This window comes from Argiope bruennichi, chromosome 10, assembly GCF_947563725.1.
Source record: "Argiope bruennichi chromosome 10, qqArgBrue1.1, whole genome shotgun sequence".
Classification (NCBI taxonomy): domain Eukaryota; kingdom Metazoa; phylum Arthropoda; class Arachnida; order Araneae; family Araneidae; genus Argiope; species Argiope bruennichi.
This window is the reverse complement of record NC_079160.1, coordinates 76,687,271-76,707,578: the sequence shown is the minus strand read 5'-3', so window position 1 is coordinate 76,707,578 and position 20,308 is coordinate 76,687,271. Positions and strand designations below refer to the sequence as shown.

At 30.5% G+C, this 20,308-nt stretch overlaps 1 protein-coding gene across 1 annotated transcript in view; it reads right to left on the bottom strand.

Annotated features, from left to right (window-relative positions):
* LOC129989503 (alanine aminotransferase 2-like) overlaps nucleotides 1–3,807 on the bottom strand; it is a 43,225-nt gene extending 39,418 nt beyond the window's left edge. Inside the window, exon 1 of the mRNA XM_056098075.1 lies at nucleotides 3,651–3,807. Coding sequence (XP_055954050.1) covers nucleotides 3,651–3,767 — 117 coding nt within the window. The 5' untranslated portion in view covers nucleotides 3,768–3,807. The remainder of the gene's footprint in view (nucleotides 1–3,650) is intronic.
* Between the last annotated feature and the right edge of the window lie 16,501 nt (nucleotides 3,808–20,308).

Here is a 20,308-nt window from a genome sequence, read left to right as displayed (position 1 = left end):
AGACAAAAGAAATTTCTCATGTCTCGTTGCTGTTATCTGGCTTATAAAGCGTCACCACAATATAAATTCAAATAACAAAATTAAGAACAATCTGCCGGCGTCCTGGCATAGGAGTAGCGCGGCATCTTCCCCGTGATCTGTGCGCCCTGGGTTCGAGTCCCGGTTTGGGCATGGTTGTTCTTCAGCTGTTCTATCTGTGAGATGTGTGAATGTGCCCTCCTGTAAAAAAGGGTTGTGCAAGCGAATGAGAGATGCGTGAGGAGCAAAGTCGTACTCTTGGCCCTAGTTGGCGCTATTAAAAAAACAAGAGATGCTCCCCCACCGGCATAAAATCGCTATCTTTGTAACAGCGGACATGGCCATGGCAAATGCCATAAGAAACAACAACAAGAACAATGTGAACATAAAAATTAAAATTTAGAAATCAGAAATTGTTCAAAGCTAATGCTGTGAGAAAAAACACGTGATTATTGGTTTGTTTAGTCTATGATTAGATCATATCTAATTTTATTCAAAATCATCATCATGTTTGAATGTTTATATTAGTGTCAAAAATCTTGCTTTTTTGCGCCAAGCAAATAAGTTTTCAAAATTGGACTTGCAGGCATAAATTTTTAGTCAAAGGTTACAAAAAGTTTGGAACAGGTTTACTACTGATGCAACAGATGTTTCATGCGACATAAACCAACATTATGGATATAAGCAAATTCAATGATGTATCGATTACTTTCTTCTATAGATAGTATACAGAAAGTATAGTAATCGTCAAAAAATTAGAACTCGAGATTTTGACGAATGTCCACGCTTTAAACCATCCTGAGTACGAAACATAATTTTTAGAAAATGTCTGTCTATCTGCCTGTTTATTTATGACAAAGATAACTCAAAAAAGCTTTGAGATAGACGGTTGAAATTTGGTATACGGTCTATGCAACAAATCTGCAGATTTTTATCAAATTTTGAATAAAATCTGTTTAGAGGAAGTTCGTCTGTCCAGTTGTTTGAATATAAGTTAACACGATAATCAAAAAACAGAGACAGCTAGATCGATAAAATTTGGGGTACAGATTAAACCTGTCAAATTTTGAGCCAACTCCAACTACGGGGTTGACTATCTGTCGGTCAGTACTTTTAGAAACATTTAAACGCGATAATTCAACGACGCAATGACTTAACTATATGAAAAATGTATCTAAAACACAAATTCGATTTTTGGATATTAGTAATTGCATGCCACTAATTAATCGCCAAATAACTTGCCGAGGATGGCACACTATAATCAGTAAAAATACTAAATTTACGCCAAAAGTTAATATTTCGTTATCATTGTACGCCAATGTCTGTGTTTTCTGGCATGGCAAGTTGATTAGAGAGTATGCGAGGAAAGTTTTCGTGAGACCATTCCCGCTGGTTTTTCCTAATAAATCATATTCAGAAGCTTCTTATTTCTCTTAATATCCTATTAAGACCTGAGCAAAAACTGATAGATATTTCTTAATAACTTTAGTAACATTTTTTAAATAAATATCATCATTAAAAGAGAAAAATAAATATAACAGGACTCAAATTCTTAGGTAAGAAAAATGATGGCAAATTAGTAAATAATATTTTGCATTTCAAACAAGAAGTTTTTATTATTTTATAAACTTATTTTTAAAAATTACATTCATGCACCAAGTAACAAGAAAAAAGTTTAATGATCTTTCGACAAAAAATTTTTTATTTTGAAATTATTTAAAGATTCCATTATACTAAATCGAAATTGATATTGAAAATGTTTCTTTCTGTTATTCGTTATAATTATTTTTAATTTTCTTTTTAATCGTATTTATGGTTCAACAGATTTTAGACTTTAGTTTTTAAAAAATGAAAAGTTTAAAAAGAATTTTTTAAATATGAATATACAATCATATATGAAATTTCTGACAGATTTTATTATTCTGACAGATTTCATATATGAAATTTCTTTAATTTCTGTTAAAATAATTCATAATGTACAAATATTATATTATTCTAATTATTTTTCATATTAAATCTAAGATTAATATTGGAACAAAATATTAGAACCCTTTCATTTTTGTCATAGTGAACTCATCTTTTCTCTAATACAATTCGTGAAGTTAAAAAAAATAGAGTTATAAGTTTTGAACAAGTATATCTCTTCAGCAATATTTTTAATATTTATGTAAAATTTATTGTAAAAACACGTATCCATGACTTTACGACACATGAAAATATTACCTTAATTTACGTAGTTTTCATTTACTAAACAATATTAAAATGTTGCTAGTTTTTTTTTCTTCATTTGTTCCATTACTAAATTTGATATGAAAATTATATTCTGTATTATATAATATAAAAATTATAGTTCAAATTTATACAAAATTATAAGAAGCAATCTACTCCAAATATGATATTATATTAAACTAAAGCATAATTTTTAAATAATAATTTCCACATAAATGTCTTATATATAGTTTAGAATGGAGTATAAATGATGACAATTAATCTTCTCATTAAAATAAAAGTAATAAATAATATATTTTTTGGTAAGAAATTTCTTGATATGAAATAAAAAAATTTGATTATGTTAAAACGGTTAAGTTGTATTAAATTATGATTATGTTGCCTTGCTTCGTTTTGATGTCTGTTTTTGATTTAAACGAAGTTTCTTTTTGTCTTGCAAACGATAATAGCAAATTGTAGTATAAAATGTGGAACTAAAAAGGTAAAGAATATTATAACGAGAAAAAGATTTTTAAAAATCTAATCAAGTGCAATTATATAATTTAGAATTTCTTACATTTTTAAATATATTATATTTGAGTAACTGCTTCTTAGCTATTAATTAAACTTTTTTGTTGACATTAAATTTGTAATTTTTTATATTTATATTTTGCAGTGATTTTTCGGTTTCATTTCATTTTAAAATCTCAGAATTTGCACGAGAGCTTAGTTTTAGTACAGTTTTTTTTAAATGTACATTCCTTATTTTTTAAATAATTTTAAAGATCTTTTTTTAAAATTGATACTTTTTTTTGTTTTTTAGGATGTAATGTTTATGCCTAGCATTCTCTCGGCAAATTGTGCTATAAAATGTAAATGATGAGATGGGCAAGATGAAAACTGCTGAAAATACTCTAGATGGCAAATAATTCAACTTAGGACTTTCAACTTTGCTAAGTAGTTATTTCTTGGATAGTAGGCGCTCATTGAGGTACTTTTTTTTTAAATTTTAATTAAAAATTAAAAATATTTTTTCTCAATAACTTTTGCTTATATTAGGACACAAAAACTTTTTTAGACCAGTTTAAAATTCAAAAAATAAGATTTATAATCATAGCAATTTTATTCACGAAGAATAACTTTTCTAATTTTAACAAATTTTTAAAATATTTTCAAATATATTCTACAATATTTTTCAATTTTTCCGTTACTACATTTACACACACGAGCTTGTAAGAATATGAACATTGTTTTATGTGATGTGTTTTCACGTCATCGCTTCTATAAAATTAAAAGAAATTTTCAAGGGTAACATAAAAATAGATAAATAAGTCTTAAAACATTATCAAGCTAGAATGTTTTGGATTAGAGCTTCGAATTCTCGTTCAAATTTTATTTAATAGATCTATGACTTTCATAGTTACCTTTCTGAGTTCTCTCTCAATTTCTCTGGCTCTTCTAACTGTGTGTGACATTTCCACGTCCTGCATGTTTCTGACGTGGGGGTTTACGGTGTCGACAGTAAGTAGCTTCTTTGCCATTCCGTACGACCTCAAATCTTCCCCATGAATGAAATGAAATGGTGGGTGGTGTCGCAAGACCACCTATTCCGATGTCTCAATGACTCATGGCGAAGAATGTCGCCAAATGGCCTTCACCCACGGCGCCAAAATGTATGGAAATAACTTACTCGAATGACGCACGTCTCTCGAATTTTATTCACTAGGGATAAGATTAGATTTTTTTTTCGGAAGTTTTTCGGTACAGAAAAAAAAATACATATGTTTTTGGGAAATAAATAGCAGGCTAGATAGATAAGTAAGGAAAAATAAAAATTCGTCTTGTGTCTTGTTAAAAAAGCATAAAAGTCACCAAAGATTTCCAACGACTCTCTTGCAACCTAAATATACGGAGGGAATAATATTTCCTGTCTTGACTGATGCCGTGAATCTACTAAGTACTTTATTGAAAAATAAAAATAAAAATGCATAAATAATATTTTAGAAAAAGGCCTTTTATTTCAAATAGAAATGAAAATTTGATATAAACTATTCTGAAACGGAAAAAACAAGAAAACAACAGTTCCCCATTTGCATTGCTACTATTAGGGAATAGTAACTTACCTCGAAACACGGTAGATAATCCAATCGATTATTTTATCGTTGTTCTGTATGCAAAAATGAATGTATCGTAATCGTCAAAAAATTCAACCCCGAGATATTGATGAATCTCCATGTCTCAGACATTCTTAAGCCCGAAAAACAATTTTGTAAAGGTATGACTGTATGTCTGCGAGACGATAATTCAAAAACGCTTTGAGCTGGATGCATAGAATATGGTATATGATCTTTATAACAAATTTGTTGATTTCTATTAAATTTTGAATAAAAACTGTTCGCTGAAAATCTGACTGTGAACACGATAATATAAAACGTAAAGATATGAGCGGATGAAATTTAATACACAGATTTAAAAACGCAGATGCATGTCAAATTTTTAAACTAAATTCGTCAAGGAGTTGATTGTCTGTTAGTTTGTAATTTCACATACAGTACACTCCCGATTATCCGCGGAATTGGATGGCGCGGATAACAAAAATCGCGGATAATCCGAAAAAAAGCTAAAAACGGGTATAGCAAAAGAGAAAACAGTCATTCCAACTTTGAAAAATCGTTTTATCTACAATAAAACGTAAAATAAACAGCAGGAAATGTTTAACTAACGCTTAATATTTTAGTATATCACTCAAAACTAACCTAAAGTGCACTTTGTTAATGAAAACAGAAAAGTGCTTTGTACTTACGAGAGGCGTCAAGGATACACAGAAAAATGAATACATATGTACTGTTTTAATACTGTAATGTATTATGTAATTACAAAAGCATAACTGTAAAACTACACCTTTTTGAAGAAATCAATCATTTGTGTTTGCTTCTTGCTTTGGAAGCATTTTCTCTTTGCTTTCTTGCTTGGAAGCAAGAAAAAAAACTTAGGGCGGCAGGCGCGGATAACCCGCCCGCGGATAATTGGGAGTCTACTGCACTTGTAAACGCGATCTAAACTTGTAGCTCCGAGTCACATTTTGGTATAAATCAGTGTGAAAAAAAAAAGGTATCCAAAATATACATAGTTTTTTTTAACATACATTGGAACAAAGCAGGCCTTAAGAGGAGTGAGGCCCATTTGGGAACAATTTTCGAAAATACCTGGTTCTAACCCAATTTTCACCCAAAATATGAAATAAATTTGATTTTAAAAAATACATTTAAAAAAGCCAGTTCATTAACCAACAAGGAAATATAATTTTTTAATATTTTGATTGGTTTTTTTCCAATTTTTATTCATTAATTTTATTATTATTATATACATTATGGAATCTTAAAAAAAATCAAAAATTTCTTAACAAGTCATACCACACACATGGAATTAAAATTGGTGTAAATTTACAGAACAATTCATACTTAGATTCCGTCAAAACTAAACTTGGGCATGGTCATAAAGAATACAAACGTGTGTACAGTTTCAAAACTCTATCACATCAAGAAGTTAGCAAAAATTCGAATACAAATAAAAATATTCCATTATTAACACCCTTTAAGAATTCCGTTACAAAGTGTCTTAAAAAGAGAGATAAATAATTAATATATATAAATCGCATGATTTTTTAAAATAAATATTTCCATGATTTAAATCAAAATGCTTATTATTATTTAAATGATTTAATAGAAAAAAAGTTAAATCGCAATATTTCAGATTATCAGCATTGATAAAAAGGACAAACGATTCTGAGTTAATGAAAATTATAAAAAGGACAAACGATTCTGAGTTAATGAAAATTATAAAAAGGACAAACGATTCTGAGTTAACGAAAATTATAAAAAGGACAAACGATTCTGAGTTAACGAAAATTATAAAAAGGACAAACGATTCTGAGTTAATGAAAATTGTTTCGAAATTAAACTGCAATTTTCATTCATTATTATTATGTTTGTTACGGATTACAATGTCTAAGGAGTAGATGGCGCTGTGTATATTCACTTTCATTTGTATATATTATTGTACATACTCTTTTATATATTGCTCTATTCTGTAAATATCTCGCTCAATAAATATGTATGTTTAAGAATTCAGAATTTTTTTCTTGACAAATATTAACATAATATTTTTTCTAACTTCAGATAGTGAGTCTCCTACAATGTTTATAGGAATGTGCGAAAAAAAAATACTCTTATTTCTCATAATAGCATTTGAAAAATTTCCTTTCTTTTATTTAATTATTTATTTTATCACGAACATTCAAAGGTAGTTTATATCTGTATATATTTATAGATGTCTTAAAACAAATGTTTCTGTAAGCAAATAACGCAAAATAAGGAAAATTGCGAAAGTTGACTAATACGGAGCTCCACAAAATAAGTAATTTATCCAAAAATTGGAATTGACAAAACTTCTAGAAGAAATGTAGTAAGAGAAAGTGAATTTTAAACTAAAATAGGTAAACAGTATTATATTTAACAGTTTGTTAGTAAAAGTGAATTTTAAACTAAAATAGGTAAATAGTATTATATTTAACAGTTTTAATAAACTGTACAAAATGAATGAATACACCAGGAGGGTTTAAAAACTAATAAAAGGATGTTCCATTTAAAAAATAATTTTAAAATAATAATTTTATTAAATTTGCTTTAATTTTTTCTAATTCAGAAATTAACAGCATTTTGTTTTTTTTTTCTATTGGATACATTTAATAGCAATCAAGTATACTAGAGAATTAAGGGCCTTAAAAATTTATTTATTTGTAATCACTGTGGACATAAAGTAAGACTGTATTTAAATAATAATAAAAAATTCTGAAATTTTTTTTAAAATTACAATTGGCTTTTTTAAAAACTAAGCAAAATAAATTTGTTTTGCAAGTAATATTTTAACACTATATTAATAAGAACAAGAAATTCAAGTAAAAAGATGTCAAGTAAAATGGTTAAAGTTGTAAAATTAAAATATCTTATTTTTGACGAATTACAATTAAAAAGAACAATTAAAATTCAGAAATAATAGAATTTTTGTCCTTTTTTATCGGATACATTGAATAGCAATCAAGGGCAGGGGGGAGGGAATTAAGGGCCTCAAAAATTTGTTTATTCGGAATACAGTGGACATGAAGTAATTTATTTAATGAAAGCAATTCAGAAATTTTTTTAAAAAATTATAATTTGTAGGCTTGACTTTAAACTAAACAAAATAAATTCGTCATACAGGTAATATTTTGACATTATATTAATAAGAATAAGAAATTTAAACAGTCATAGAGGAAAAAAAATTTTCTTATTTTTTCCGAATTCGAGTTAAAAACGCTTACATTAACCAAGCTACCCAGTTCGGTCATAAATCTATCAGGGTCCGTCTATCTCGAACCTCCTTTTCACAATTGTTGCAATCTGAAGATATCATCGGATCATACCATTTGCCATCAACCAGTTTATCAGCTTGCTGGATGGCAACGGGTCCCTTTAAGCGTACGACTGTATGGATCGCCCCTCCCCTACAGGATATGTGTGTATGAGGAAGAGAAGTGAAGTGAAGAATTTGGACTTGCACAGGATTGCTGAATTTCCAGCGTCTTTTCTCAAATAAATCAACAAATAGTTATGAATTTTATGTTACAATCAAAAAATCTTTTCAGTGCAGTTTCTGGCCGAAAAGAGAGTTTTAATATTTTTTTTATGGCAGCTGAGGCTCGCGGCAAAGCGAAAGAGGAGTTCAGTTCAGTTATATTAATGTCCTGTTTTAAAGCAACACTAGGGATATTTTGGGACGGATTTCGTAGTTTTGAACCGCAGTCAGATAATGGGGACGATACCTGAGCTGGCATTCCTCTCTCCAAATTTCCGCACCATACAAGAAGTGGAAGAAAAATGGTGATCTTTAGGAGAAACGACCTACTTTTTGCACTTTTGCAAAACTAAAAAAAATAAAAGCTCCACGTAGATCAGCAAACAAATTTAAAAACACGAAAAAAAAAACCTAAATATAATTATCTAAAAATAAATTGCATTTGGATTTATTTTGAATAAGTTAGAGTACATTTTTTGTAGCACTCGGACGCAAGGCCCTCCTTACACGCGGGGTCATTGGAATCAATTGGTTCACTTAATTAAAGGTCGATTCTGTTATGAAACACAAAACTACCTTGTGTGGAGTCTGAAAATAAAAAAAACTGAGTATTATGGGACGCCGCATAAAATTGTGGCCTTGCTCATGATTCACAATTTTATATAGGGTGAGGACATAAGATACTGTGCAAGTAAGTGTCGTGAAGACCCCTCTCTCTGGCTTTATTCTACAATATATATAATTTCTCTTGAGCTAAATTATAATTATGGCGATAATGATCTCATTTTCTACTTAATCTTTTTCTACTTTCTTACATAAAATGATAATACTGCAATCACCCAAAAAAATTGTCTTCGAAAATTTAATTTGTCAAATTTTCAACTTAGCTGTTGCCTATATATATATATATATATATATATATATATATATAATATGATAGACAAAAGCTATATTTCCTGAATATATTAATTTTAGGCTTTCATTTTATCTGCGTAGTATCTTGCTCTCGAAGTGATTCAAATAGAAATCAAGTATTGTTAAATGTTAGAATATTATTCTAATATTCCTAATTAACTATATTTTAAAAAATTTGTATTATGTTGCTTAATAACTTTAAAAAATATATTACTTTTTAATTTTAAAAAATACTCAGTTTTACGATAAGTGTTTAAACTTTGTTCAAAGGGTGTTTTTTTTGTGTGTATGTGTTTTTAGTATCTTTTTTGTTCTTGTTGTTGTTTTTGTTATTTAATTCAAAATACTTTTTAAATTTGAATCGAATTTAATATATATACGAAATATTAAAACTGTTTCGAGAAGTTCTTGTATTTGAATATTCTGTCCATTAGTTTCGATACAAAAATTTGCTTATAGAGAGAATTAAAATTAATTTTTAAAAAGTCTAGTTTTGAAAATTAGAAAGGATAAAATACGGCCATCGAGACCTATAGTACCTAAAGACCCCTAGAGAATTTAACCCGGCCCTGACTGCATTAAACAAATTTATCTAGTAAGGACTTAAGAGATACACGATAGGGATAAATAAATAACTTATTTTTGTAAAATTAATATTTAATTACAAATAATGATTAATAAATCAAATAACAAAAATAATTGTTTAATAAACTTACCAAATACAAACTGGTATGAAGAATCAAGTTTCTAGTATCAAATTTACATGTGTATCGGGGCCGCGGTGGCCTGGTGGTAAGGTCTCGGCTTCGGAACCGGAGGGTTTCAGGTTCGAGACCCGATTCCACCGAAGAACCGTCGTGTAAGGGGGTCTGTTGCACGTTAAATCCGTCCTGACCAAACGTCCTCCCGCTGGTGTGGTGTGGAGAGGGGGGTGCCAGCTCAGGTGTCGTCCTCGTCATCTGACCATGGTTCAAAATTACGAGGTCCGTCCCAAAATAGCCCAAGTGTTGCTTCAAACGGGACGTTAATATAACTAAACAAACAAACAAACAAACCATGTGTATCTTTTGTTTCATTTTATTATTGGTTTTATCTCATATTCATTGATAGCATTTTCATTATTTTGAAGGTTTTTCTCTCCCCCCCCCCCTCTGGTTTTTCTTTTTCCTTTTGATGATTCGGATTTCATAGATCAGTTGAGTTATGAGCTGAATATTTCCTAACGCTGGATTTCAAAAAAAAAAAAAAAAATGTTTAGTTCTTTTCAATTAAATAATTATTTATGGAAATAATAATTATCTTATTATTTTCAGTCCTTGGAAGTATGTTTCTGCAACAGCTAGGGTCATTGGTAAAGCCAGCATAATTTTTTGGAGTAGAGACAAATGTAGATAAAATTCAGATATATTCATTTGAAGTAAGTATTGTAATTGTTAATTATTGAAATCTCAGCCAGCAAAGCTGGATGATAAATTTTGATTTCATTAAATCCTACATAGTCTCTTTTAAATTTTGAAAACCATCATCAACCATTTGCAAAAAAATAAATAAATAAAATAAAAATAAAATGAATTCTAAAAAGTAAAAATGAAATCTACGATTACAAATTTCAAGTTATCATGTGAGAAAATTATTATTTTTTAAGTCCTTATTTGTCTTAATTAATTTAAGTCATTAACCAGTTTAAACAGGTTTAAAACAAGCACGAAACTTCTCTATCGGTCTCTCTCTCTCTCTCTCTATATATATATATATATATATATATATATATATATATATATATATATATATATATATATATAATTTTTTTTTTCATTTTCAATCTTTCTAGCTGGCAAACAAAGTTTTGGATCTCGACCGATTTTGAGATGAAATAACAGCTATGATGTCATAATTCGACGTCAACCTTTTAAAAACGCATCTGGTGTCAAAGAAGCATGCTTAATGATAAAGCAATACTGGTAAAAGCAGGTCAATCTTTTAAAAAGCATTTGCTTTCAAAGAAATATACATAATAATAATGCAATACTGGTAAAAGCAGGTAAAAAATATATGCGATTAAAAGATGATGATGAAACGTGCCATTTATGCTTTATTCATTGTCTATGCGATTTCGAGCTTCAAAACCCCCTAACCAAAACAATATCATGTTCTTATATGATAAAAAAAACATTAACCATTTTTTATGAAATTATGTTTTATGTCCATACAAAACTTTCGAATCTTTTCCTAAAAGAAACGACATTTTGAGTTAAGAGGAGAAATATGTAATAAAACAAAATAGTGGAAGAGGCTTGTGGAACCGTTTTCACTTCCTGGTCAGTGGCGGATTTAAGCATAATGTTGCCCTAGGCAGTGACCATTATGAGGCTCCTTCTTTTAAGTAATGACTGATTTAGTTTCATAGAACAGTACATTTTTAACTTAACCCTTTAAAGGTTGATTGATTAATTAATTTGGTTAATTAATAATTAAGTAACAAATCAAAATGCTTTTTTTTCTGTGAGATAAGGAACTGGAGCATTTAAGTTTCTGTCTTAAATGAAAAATTTGTCAGAACTTAAGCCAACCTACATAACTTCATTCAAAGATTGATGAATTTGGTGGGATCATACTTCCCATATGCCTAGAAAGGGTTAATCAACATATTTAAAATTTATTTTAGTTCAAATTTTAATTTTTTATTTTAGTAAATTATAGAAAATATGTTTTATTTTAAGACATTCTAATGACCTAATAAATAATAAACAATTATTAAAATTTTCTTTCAGTTGCTCTTAAAATCTTTTTATATGGAATTTAAAAACACTTCAATGCTCCTGTAGTTGCTTATTAATTTATAATGCAAAATAAAAATATTTATTTAGCTACTTCTATTTATTTTTAGATTTTAAATGCAAATAACGATTTATATTTTAAAATTATGAAACTGATGGATTTCACTATACCGCTTAATCAGATATATCCGTCATCAAATTAACCGGTAATATGAAAGAGCTGTTTTTTTAATGTATAAACGTTAAGAGAGAGGAGCGCTTAGAATTAAACAGTTTTAACGATATTTAGCAGTTAAAAGAGGAGAACGATTAGAGTTTGTTTGAAAACATATTTGTCAAATTTGGTTTTATAAATAAATTCTACTTCATATTAATTTTATAAAATTTTCAACAAGTTCTGTAAAGAATTTGATGTTTTTAATGCGTAGTTTGGTATTTTTAAAATCAAATGACTTCAGCGTTTGAATTCATAAGGTTTTTTTTAAAAGTTTTTAGACAGGAATGAGCTCAACTTTTAAATTTTTAATAGACTCATTAATGTTTTTTTATCGTTGAATATATTCAGTTTTTGAAGTTTAAATGTTTAATATATGTTACTAATAATGTTAATAATATTTAATTGATTACATTCAGCTTTCAAATTCGGAATGCGTTTTTAATGTTTTTGAAATCGCATATATTTAGCTTTTTTAATTTTTTTTATATTTTTAAAAAGATTTTCCAAAGAAGACTAATTATATTCAGCTTTCAAATTCGTGATATGTTTTCAATATTTTTTTAATTGCACAAATTAAGCTTTTTAAATCTCTTGTACATTTTAATGGTTTTTCGAAGAAGATTGATTATAATCAAATTTCAATTCATGGTGTATCTTTAATGTTTTTGAAATCGAGTATATTTTGCTTTTTAAATCTCTTGTACATTTTTAATGGTTTTTCGAAGAAGATTGATTATAATCAAATTTCAATTCATGATGTGTTTTTAATATTTTTTGAAATTGATTACATTTTGCTTTTCAAATCCCTTGTGCATTTTAATGAATTTTCGAAAAATATCGATTATATTAAAATTTTAATTTATAATGGGTTTTTAATGTTTTTGAAATTGCACATATTTTGGTTCTTATACATTTTGGTTCTTTTACTGATTTTTCGAAGAAGATTGATTATATTCAGCTTTCAAATTCATCATGTGTCTTTAATGTTTTTGAAATTGCACATTTTTAACTTTTTAAATTTTTTGTACTTTGTAAAGGATTTTAAAGAAGTTCATTCACATTTCACAACTTCTTAATTCTTAGTGAGTGTCTTTCTTAATATTTTAGGCGGACAGTATAGTTCTGTTAAATATCTAATATTACAATATTCTTGTCTTTCTCTACTTATAGTTTTTATTTTGTTTATCTATTTCTTTTTTCCATTCTGTAACGCACTTTCTAAATTGGTTTTTTTTTTTCGGTGGAATATTTTTTTTGTTAAAGAATCAAACGAGAAGTTCCGGTTTATGAGACTTAAAAATAATACTATAGGTTAGAAGAAAAGACCGAAAGAATTAGATGTAGATTCTCACACTCTATTTTTGATGATGGCGAAGGAATAAAATTTTTATTATGATAAGTAAAAGGTAATGAGATAGAAGAGTAATAATTCAGATTAAAACGGCCCTCAGATCAAACAATTATATGAAAAGAAACAAAGGGAACTTCGCTGAATAATAATTATGAATTATAATTATAAAATATCCAAAAAATGTCAGCAAATGATATTAGGAAACATCATTGTATTTGAATATTTAGACCCATATCTCATAAGCAATTGCAACTATCAGAAAATTTCCCTTGCAGAATATTTCTTATGATGAGGAGATAATTTGCCTAGTTTGATTCATCTTTAGAATTTTATAGGAGTAACGGGAATACGAAAATTTCAATCATTCCCATTTCAATCGACTTTTAACAAAATGATCTCTTAACGAACTTGACCAAGATTTTCACAATCTATATAACATAACCTTCATGTATTCAAATCCAAATAAAAAGCATTCTATTTATAGTGTGCATAAGATAGTATGAGCAAAGCATTATACATAACGACATTTACTCAGAGGCTGGTTTTTGTTTATATAGACCATAATAGATCTGAGTATTCTCAATTGAATCATGAGAACAATTGCAACAAACAGTCTTCCTGTAAGGAATCTACATAAAATGTTATGAGCTAGTATGACACAAAACTCACATTTTTATTAATAATAAAGATGAATGTATGCCAGTATATTGGAGCTTTACGAGCCAGGCCTTTTCTCAGAGCTACTAAACTTGGCATGTACATAATTGGAGGATGATAATGTGTACCTCGGAATGATTATTTTATTTATTTGGGGTGTTTGATTATGATCTGCTATTGCAATGTTTCAAAGCCACATGTGATGCGCAATATAAACTGAGTTAGTTTGCTAACGAAGACGCTCTAGCCTCTCCCTGTGGTAGGACGTAACGCTACCTCCTTGTGGAAGACCCTGTGCAACGACTTCGGCTGGCTAAAGTGCTCACGTCCGACCTTATCTATGCGGGTTTTTTCGTGCGGCTTTTTATTTTGAGCTCTTCATACTTGTCTACAGTGCCTTTGCTTATTTCCCGATGGCCTCTGCTGTTCTGATTCTAAGAGCCAGGGTAACCCGCCTATTATCATGGCTGCTGTTGAGAGCTTCTGCTGCCTCTACATTTGGATCCGAGAGAGGACTCGGAGTGCACAAGCAGAGAAGTCACCCGATCGAGTACAATGATGAAATTACGATCCTCAGATCAAAAGCCCGTTGGACCGTAGAAGAACTGACGTTACTGGCCATGAAAGAAGCCGATCTTATCTCCCTGGGAAGGACTCAAGACATCAACCTCCAACTGCATGCTGCCTTTCCTGGAAGAATCCACCAATCGATTAAATCTCAGAGGAAGTCAAAACGCTACCGGGATCTTCTGGAGGAAGCACTCATGAAGCGAGCAACTTGTTCTGCCGCCACTCTGAGGACCTTGGAAGACCCTCTGCTACTGCTGTAAACACCTCCGATTCTCCTTCAAGGATCGGCCAAGGTAACTCTCCCACCCCAACTCGAGGACCAATAACTAGGAGCAGGCTGGAGAGAGCCGTCCCCCTTGAAGAGGAACAGAGAGGATTCATCGCCTCTGACGGAATTGCCCAAAATACCTTTCTCCTGGACCACGTATTGCGTCACGCTTCTGAGAAAATAAGGAGAACATTCATCGCCTCGATTGACATCAGAAAGGCGTTTGACTCTATTCAGCATAAGACCAAATTTACGGCACTGGAGAATCACAACGTTGATTCAGACTTTATTAATTTTATAAGAATTTTTTATTCAAATTTTAGAACTAGCTTTGCTCCTTACCCCGGCCAACATGTGGTGTTCTATAGGGCGATCCCCTTTCAGCCTTGTTATTCAACCTTGTAAGGTACGAAGTTATACAAAATATCAAAAGGGAGCCAATTTGCTTGCACCTTGATGGCAATAAAATAACAATTGCGGCGCATGCCAACGTTCTTACACTCTTTTCTTCCAGCACCCCTGGGCTGCAATTTATCTTGGACCAGGCAGGTCAGTTGCTGGCCCCGTTGAATCTTTAAATCAATAGTACTAAATCTTTCACTATTTCAACAGACGAAAACAGCCAACAGCTAAAAATAAAAGAACTAAAATAGGCAATGACTCTTTCACCCTTTCTGGCTCATCCCTTCCAGCTCTTAAAATTCAAGACAAATTTAAACCTTGGTGTCTACTTCCCGGCTAAAGGGCTCTTGGCAGCAGATGTCGCTCCAGCCCTCTTAAATTATATACAAACTCTTAAAAAGGCTCCACTCAAACTCGGAGGAGACTACAAACTCGACTCCTGTGTACGAGCATGCGTCTTCCCGTCGATTGCCCCAATGCCTACCTCTACTCATCTGTTTCGGATGGTGGGCTTGATGTTTTTTTTTCGGGTTTCGGTACCCTCGTGGCGGTTATCGAGGCTTGGCCGACTTAGTACGGTCTTGTTCCGGGACTGTCTTAGGGAGCTGCTGGAGACTACATGCAGCGGCTGCAGGACAGAGTGAGTAATGTCCATATTTCCTCAGACACCACTACACATTTCTCTGACAAACTCTATCGGTCGGTTGATAGGGCACCACTGTGTGGCAGTCGCCTGGTACCCCGTCAACAGACCATCTAAAGATAAATATTACCGGGCAGGCTTTAATCAAAAAGAAACGTTTAGCCATATTTCTCAAGCCTACCCGAGGACTCATGGATAAATAATTTCCGGGCATAATGCCATTAATAACTATTCAGAGCTCTCAAAAGACGTAATTACATGGTCCAACAGGAACCAATCTTTGACACACCTTCTGGCAAGGGAAAACGGGATATCGTCGAAATAAAAGATAATGAGATCTTTGTCATTGACACCCAAGTGGTTGACGACACGGTTGATCTTGCCAGAGCACACCGCCGGAAGACTATTTATTACGGAGAAAATGAGCGATTAATTTGTGAGATCACCTCCTTTTATAACATCTACGAAATCTACTTTTCAAGTCTCACATTAAACTTCTGAGTTGTGTGGCCTTTACATTCCAAGACCGACCTGGTGGACCGCTGAAAAATGCTATCCAATGCCGACATCCCGATTATTTCAACTCAAGTACTACTTGGTACTCTCTCTGCCTTTACAGCCTTCAACATATCCACATTCCGTTCCGGAGGGGCCGGAGATGAGCTTGGCTGGGCTATGGACCTTTTATAACAACAAATGCAGTTTCTGTCTGGAGAACTGGCTTTTATGCATTTTATTTGTGTGTGGAAGGATTTTATAATGTTTTTAATTATTTTAATTTGTCTTGTCGTGTTTTCGTATGTCAGGTTCTAGCCACTCTCCTCTAAAGCTGCAAATGTAACTTTTATGTGTGTTTAATAACAGTTTTTAATAGATTCCTGTAGGAAGACTACCTATTGCAATGGTTTTCAGGGCAAGACTTCAGAAAAACTTCTGCAGATCTTCACCGATGAGAGTAACCAAAACGCAAAACAACCCTTCATTCAAATATATATATATATATATATATATATATATATATATATATATATATATATATATATATATATATATATATATATATATATATATATATATATATATAACATAATTTTTTTAAGCAGAATCGTAGTCGAAGGTAGAGAGAAGACACTTTCTTTGAAATTTTTAAACTTCGTTTATATTCCATCCCGAGAGGCATGATTTATGTACAAGTAGAAGCGACGAGCACATCAACAGAAAACGACAGAAGAACGAAAAAAAGAGGCAAGAGCTAAAAGGGGAGAAATTATTTTCCCCGATGATTATATACCGTGAGATTCTCATAGGGATTTCTTTACACGTGTCGATTTAAGTAAGGGGAAATTGGTATCTTTTAAAAATAATTGGCTTAGCTATACAATATTTTATCTCTTCACTCGGAACGGTAAACTGCTGATTTCAGCATTTTTACAAAATAAAAAAAAGAAACAATTAAAAGAAAAAGTGAAATCGGATCAGGAAAAAATAGAACTTTTTAGAATCAAGTTAATATGGGCTAAATTCATATTAGGAAATTAATTAAGTTTAAATTCGACTTTAAAATATCATTACATACACACACACACGATATGCGTATAACGCTTTCCCCATGTTAACTTTTGAGCAGGAAAACTAGAGTAACTTGTTTGGATTTTAACTGGCTTAGAATATGTTGTAAGAAATTTAAAAATCTTGAACGAATTCATAGATAGCTCAACGGGCTTAGAAATAGTGGGGAGTTGAAATTCTCATTTTGCTTTAGGATTTGGATTAGGATTTGCTTTAGGATTTTAACTGGCTTAGAATATGTTGTAAGAAATTTAAAAATCTTGAACGAATTCATAGATAGCTCAACGGGCTTAGAAATAGTGGGGAGTTGAAATTCTCATTTTGCTTTAGGATTTGGATTAGGATTTGCTTTAGGATTTTAACTGGCTTAGAATATGTTGTAAGAAATTTAAAAATCTTGAACGAATTCATAGATAGCTCAACGGGCTTAGAAATAGTGCGGAGTTGAAATTCTCATTTTGCTTTAGGATTTGGATTAGGATTTGCTTTAGGATTTTAACTGGCTTAGAATATGTTGTAAGAAATTTAAAAATCTTGAACGAATTCATAGATAGCTCAACGGGCTTAGAAATAGTGGGGAGTTGAAATTCTCATTTTGCTTTAGGATTTGGATTAGGATTTGCTTTACGATTTTAACTGGCTTAGAATATGTTGTAAGAAATTTAAAAATCTTGAACGAATTCATAGATAGCTCAACGGGCTTAGAAATAGTGGGAAGTTGAAATTCTCATTTTGCTTTAGGATTTGGATTAGGATTTGCTTTAGGATTTTAACTGGCTTAGAATATGTTGTAAGAAATTTAAAAATCTTGAACGAATTCATAGATAGCTCAACGGGCTTAGAAATAGTGGGGAGTTGAAATTCTCATTTTGCTTTAGGATTTGGATTAGGATTTGCTTTAGGATTTTAACTGGCTTAGAATATGTTGTAAGAAATTTAAAAATCTTGAACGAATTCATAGATAGCTCAACGGGCTTAGAAATAGTGGGGAGTTGAAATTCTCATTTTGCTTTAGGATTTGGATTAGGATTTGCTTTAGGATTTTAACTGGCTTAGAATATGTTGTAAGAAATTTAAAAATCTTGAACGAATTCATAGATAGCTCAACGGGCTTAGAAATAGTGGGGAGTTGAAATTCTCATTTTGCTTTAGGATTTGGATTAGGATTTGCTTTAGGATTTTAACTGGCTTAGAATATGTTGTAAGAAATTTAAAAATCTTGAACGAATTCATAGATAGCTCAACGGGCTTAGAAATAGTGGGGAGTTGAAATTCTCATTTTGCTTTAGGATTTGGATTAGGATTTGCTTTAGGATTTTAACTGGCTTAGAATATGTTGTAAGAAATTTAAAAATCTTGAACGAATTCATAGATAGCTCAACGGGCTTAGAAATAGTGGGGAGTTGAAATTCTCATTTTGCTTTAGGATTTGGATTAGGATTTGCTTTAGGATTTTAACTGGCTTAGAATATGTTGTAAGAAATTTAAAAATCTTGAACGAATTCATAGATAGCTCAACGGGCTTAGAAATAGTGGGGAGTTGAAATTCTCATTTTGCTTTAGGATTTGGATTAGGATTTGCTTTAGGATTTTAACTGGCTTAGAATATGTTGTAAGAAATTTAAAAATCTTGAACGAATTCATAGATAGCTCAACGGGCTTAGAAATAGTGGGGAGTTGAAATTCTCATTTTGCTTTAGGATTTGGATTAGGATTTGCTTTAGGATTTTAACTGGCTTAGAATATGTTGTAAGAAATTTAAAAATCTTGAACGAATTCATAGATAGCTCAACGGGCTTAGAAATAGTGGGGAGTTGAAATTCTCATTTTGCTTTAGGATTTGGATTAGGATTTGCTTTAGGATTTTAACTGGCTTAGAATATGTTGTAAGAAATTTAAAAATCTTGAACGAATTCATAGATAGCTCAACGGGCTTAGAAATAGTGGGGAGTTGAAATTCTCATTTTGCTTTAGGATTTGGATTAGGATTTGCTTTTGGATTTTAACTGGCTTAGAATATGTTGTAAGAAATTTAAAAATCTTGAACGAATTCATAGATAGCTCAACGGGCTTAGAAATAGTGGGGAGTTGAAATTCTCATTTTGCTATGACTTCCTTAATATTGAAAATAGAAAAATAAATTGAATTAGACAAATTAGGAGTATCATAAAGACAAATAACTTTTGTATTTAAAGTTTTTTTTTATAGCAGCAATATCTTAGAAGTTAGGAGCTAAATAATGATTTCCAAGCCCTAATTTTGACTGTTTCTGACATCGACAACTGATGTTTGCCAATTTTGAAAGGGAAAAAATGAAATCAAACTTTTATTTTTCTTTCATTTTCATATTTTTAAATTGTGTAAATGCGCATATTGAAAATATTACTAAATGAATTGAATTAAATGAACTTGAATTGAATGAACTTGAATTAAACTAATGAAATAAAAGATAGAAAGATCTGATTGTAACATAATGTAAAGATATTCAGCTTAAAAATTTCAGAAGCTGCATGTTTCTTAGTTCTTTATATATATATATATATATATTATTAATGAATCTTATTATTTTAAATTGTAATTAGTTGAAATTTTTAGAGTTATTTCGCTATTGAAAATATTACCGGATTAAAGTTATTTTTAAGTTATCTTAAAATTCTATGGAATCTCTTTCTATTGATGACAACTTTTTGTTTTAAGTCTTTTCCCACTTTTAACTTAAAAAAAAAATATTTTAAGCATATTTTACAACAATATATTCTCTTGTTGAAATGAAACTCAAATTTATTTCATTTTTGCTATTAATATTTCATTATAACTTTTTTTTCCATTTTTTTTAATATATGAAAATTTGACTTATTTTTCTATGTAGAGTATATTTTAATATAATTTAATAATATTTTAATATAATAATTTTTTTTTCTTATTTTATTACTACTATGACATAACTTCAGAATCTAGCGATAGTGAAAAACTTTTAAAGATCGCCCATTTTAAAACTTATCTGCTCTTTATTGTGTTATAATTGAATGTATGCAAATATAAACAGAAAGCTGGGGAAATGCATAGCACAATGAACAGAACAGCTAAGGCATCTAAAATA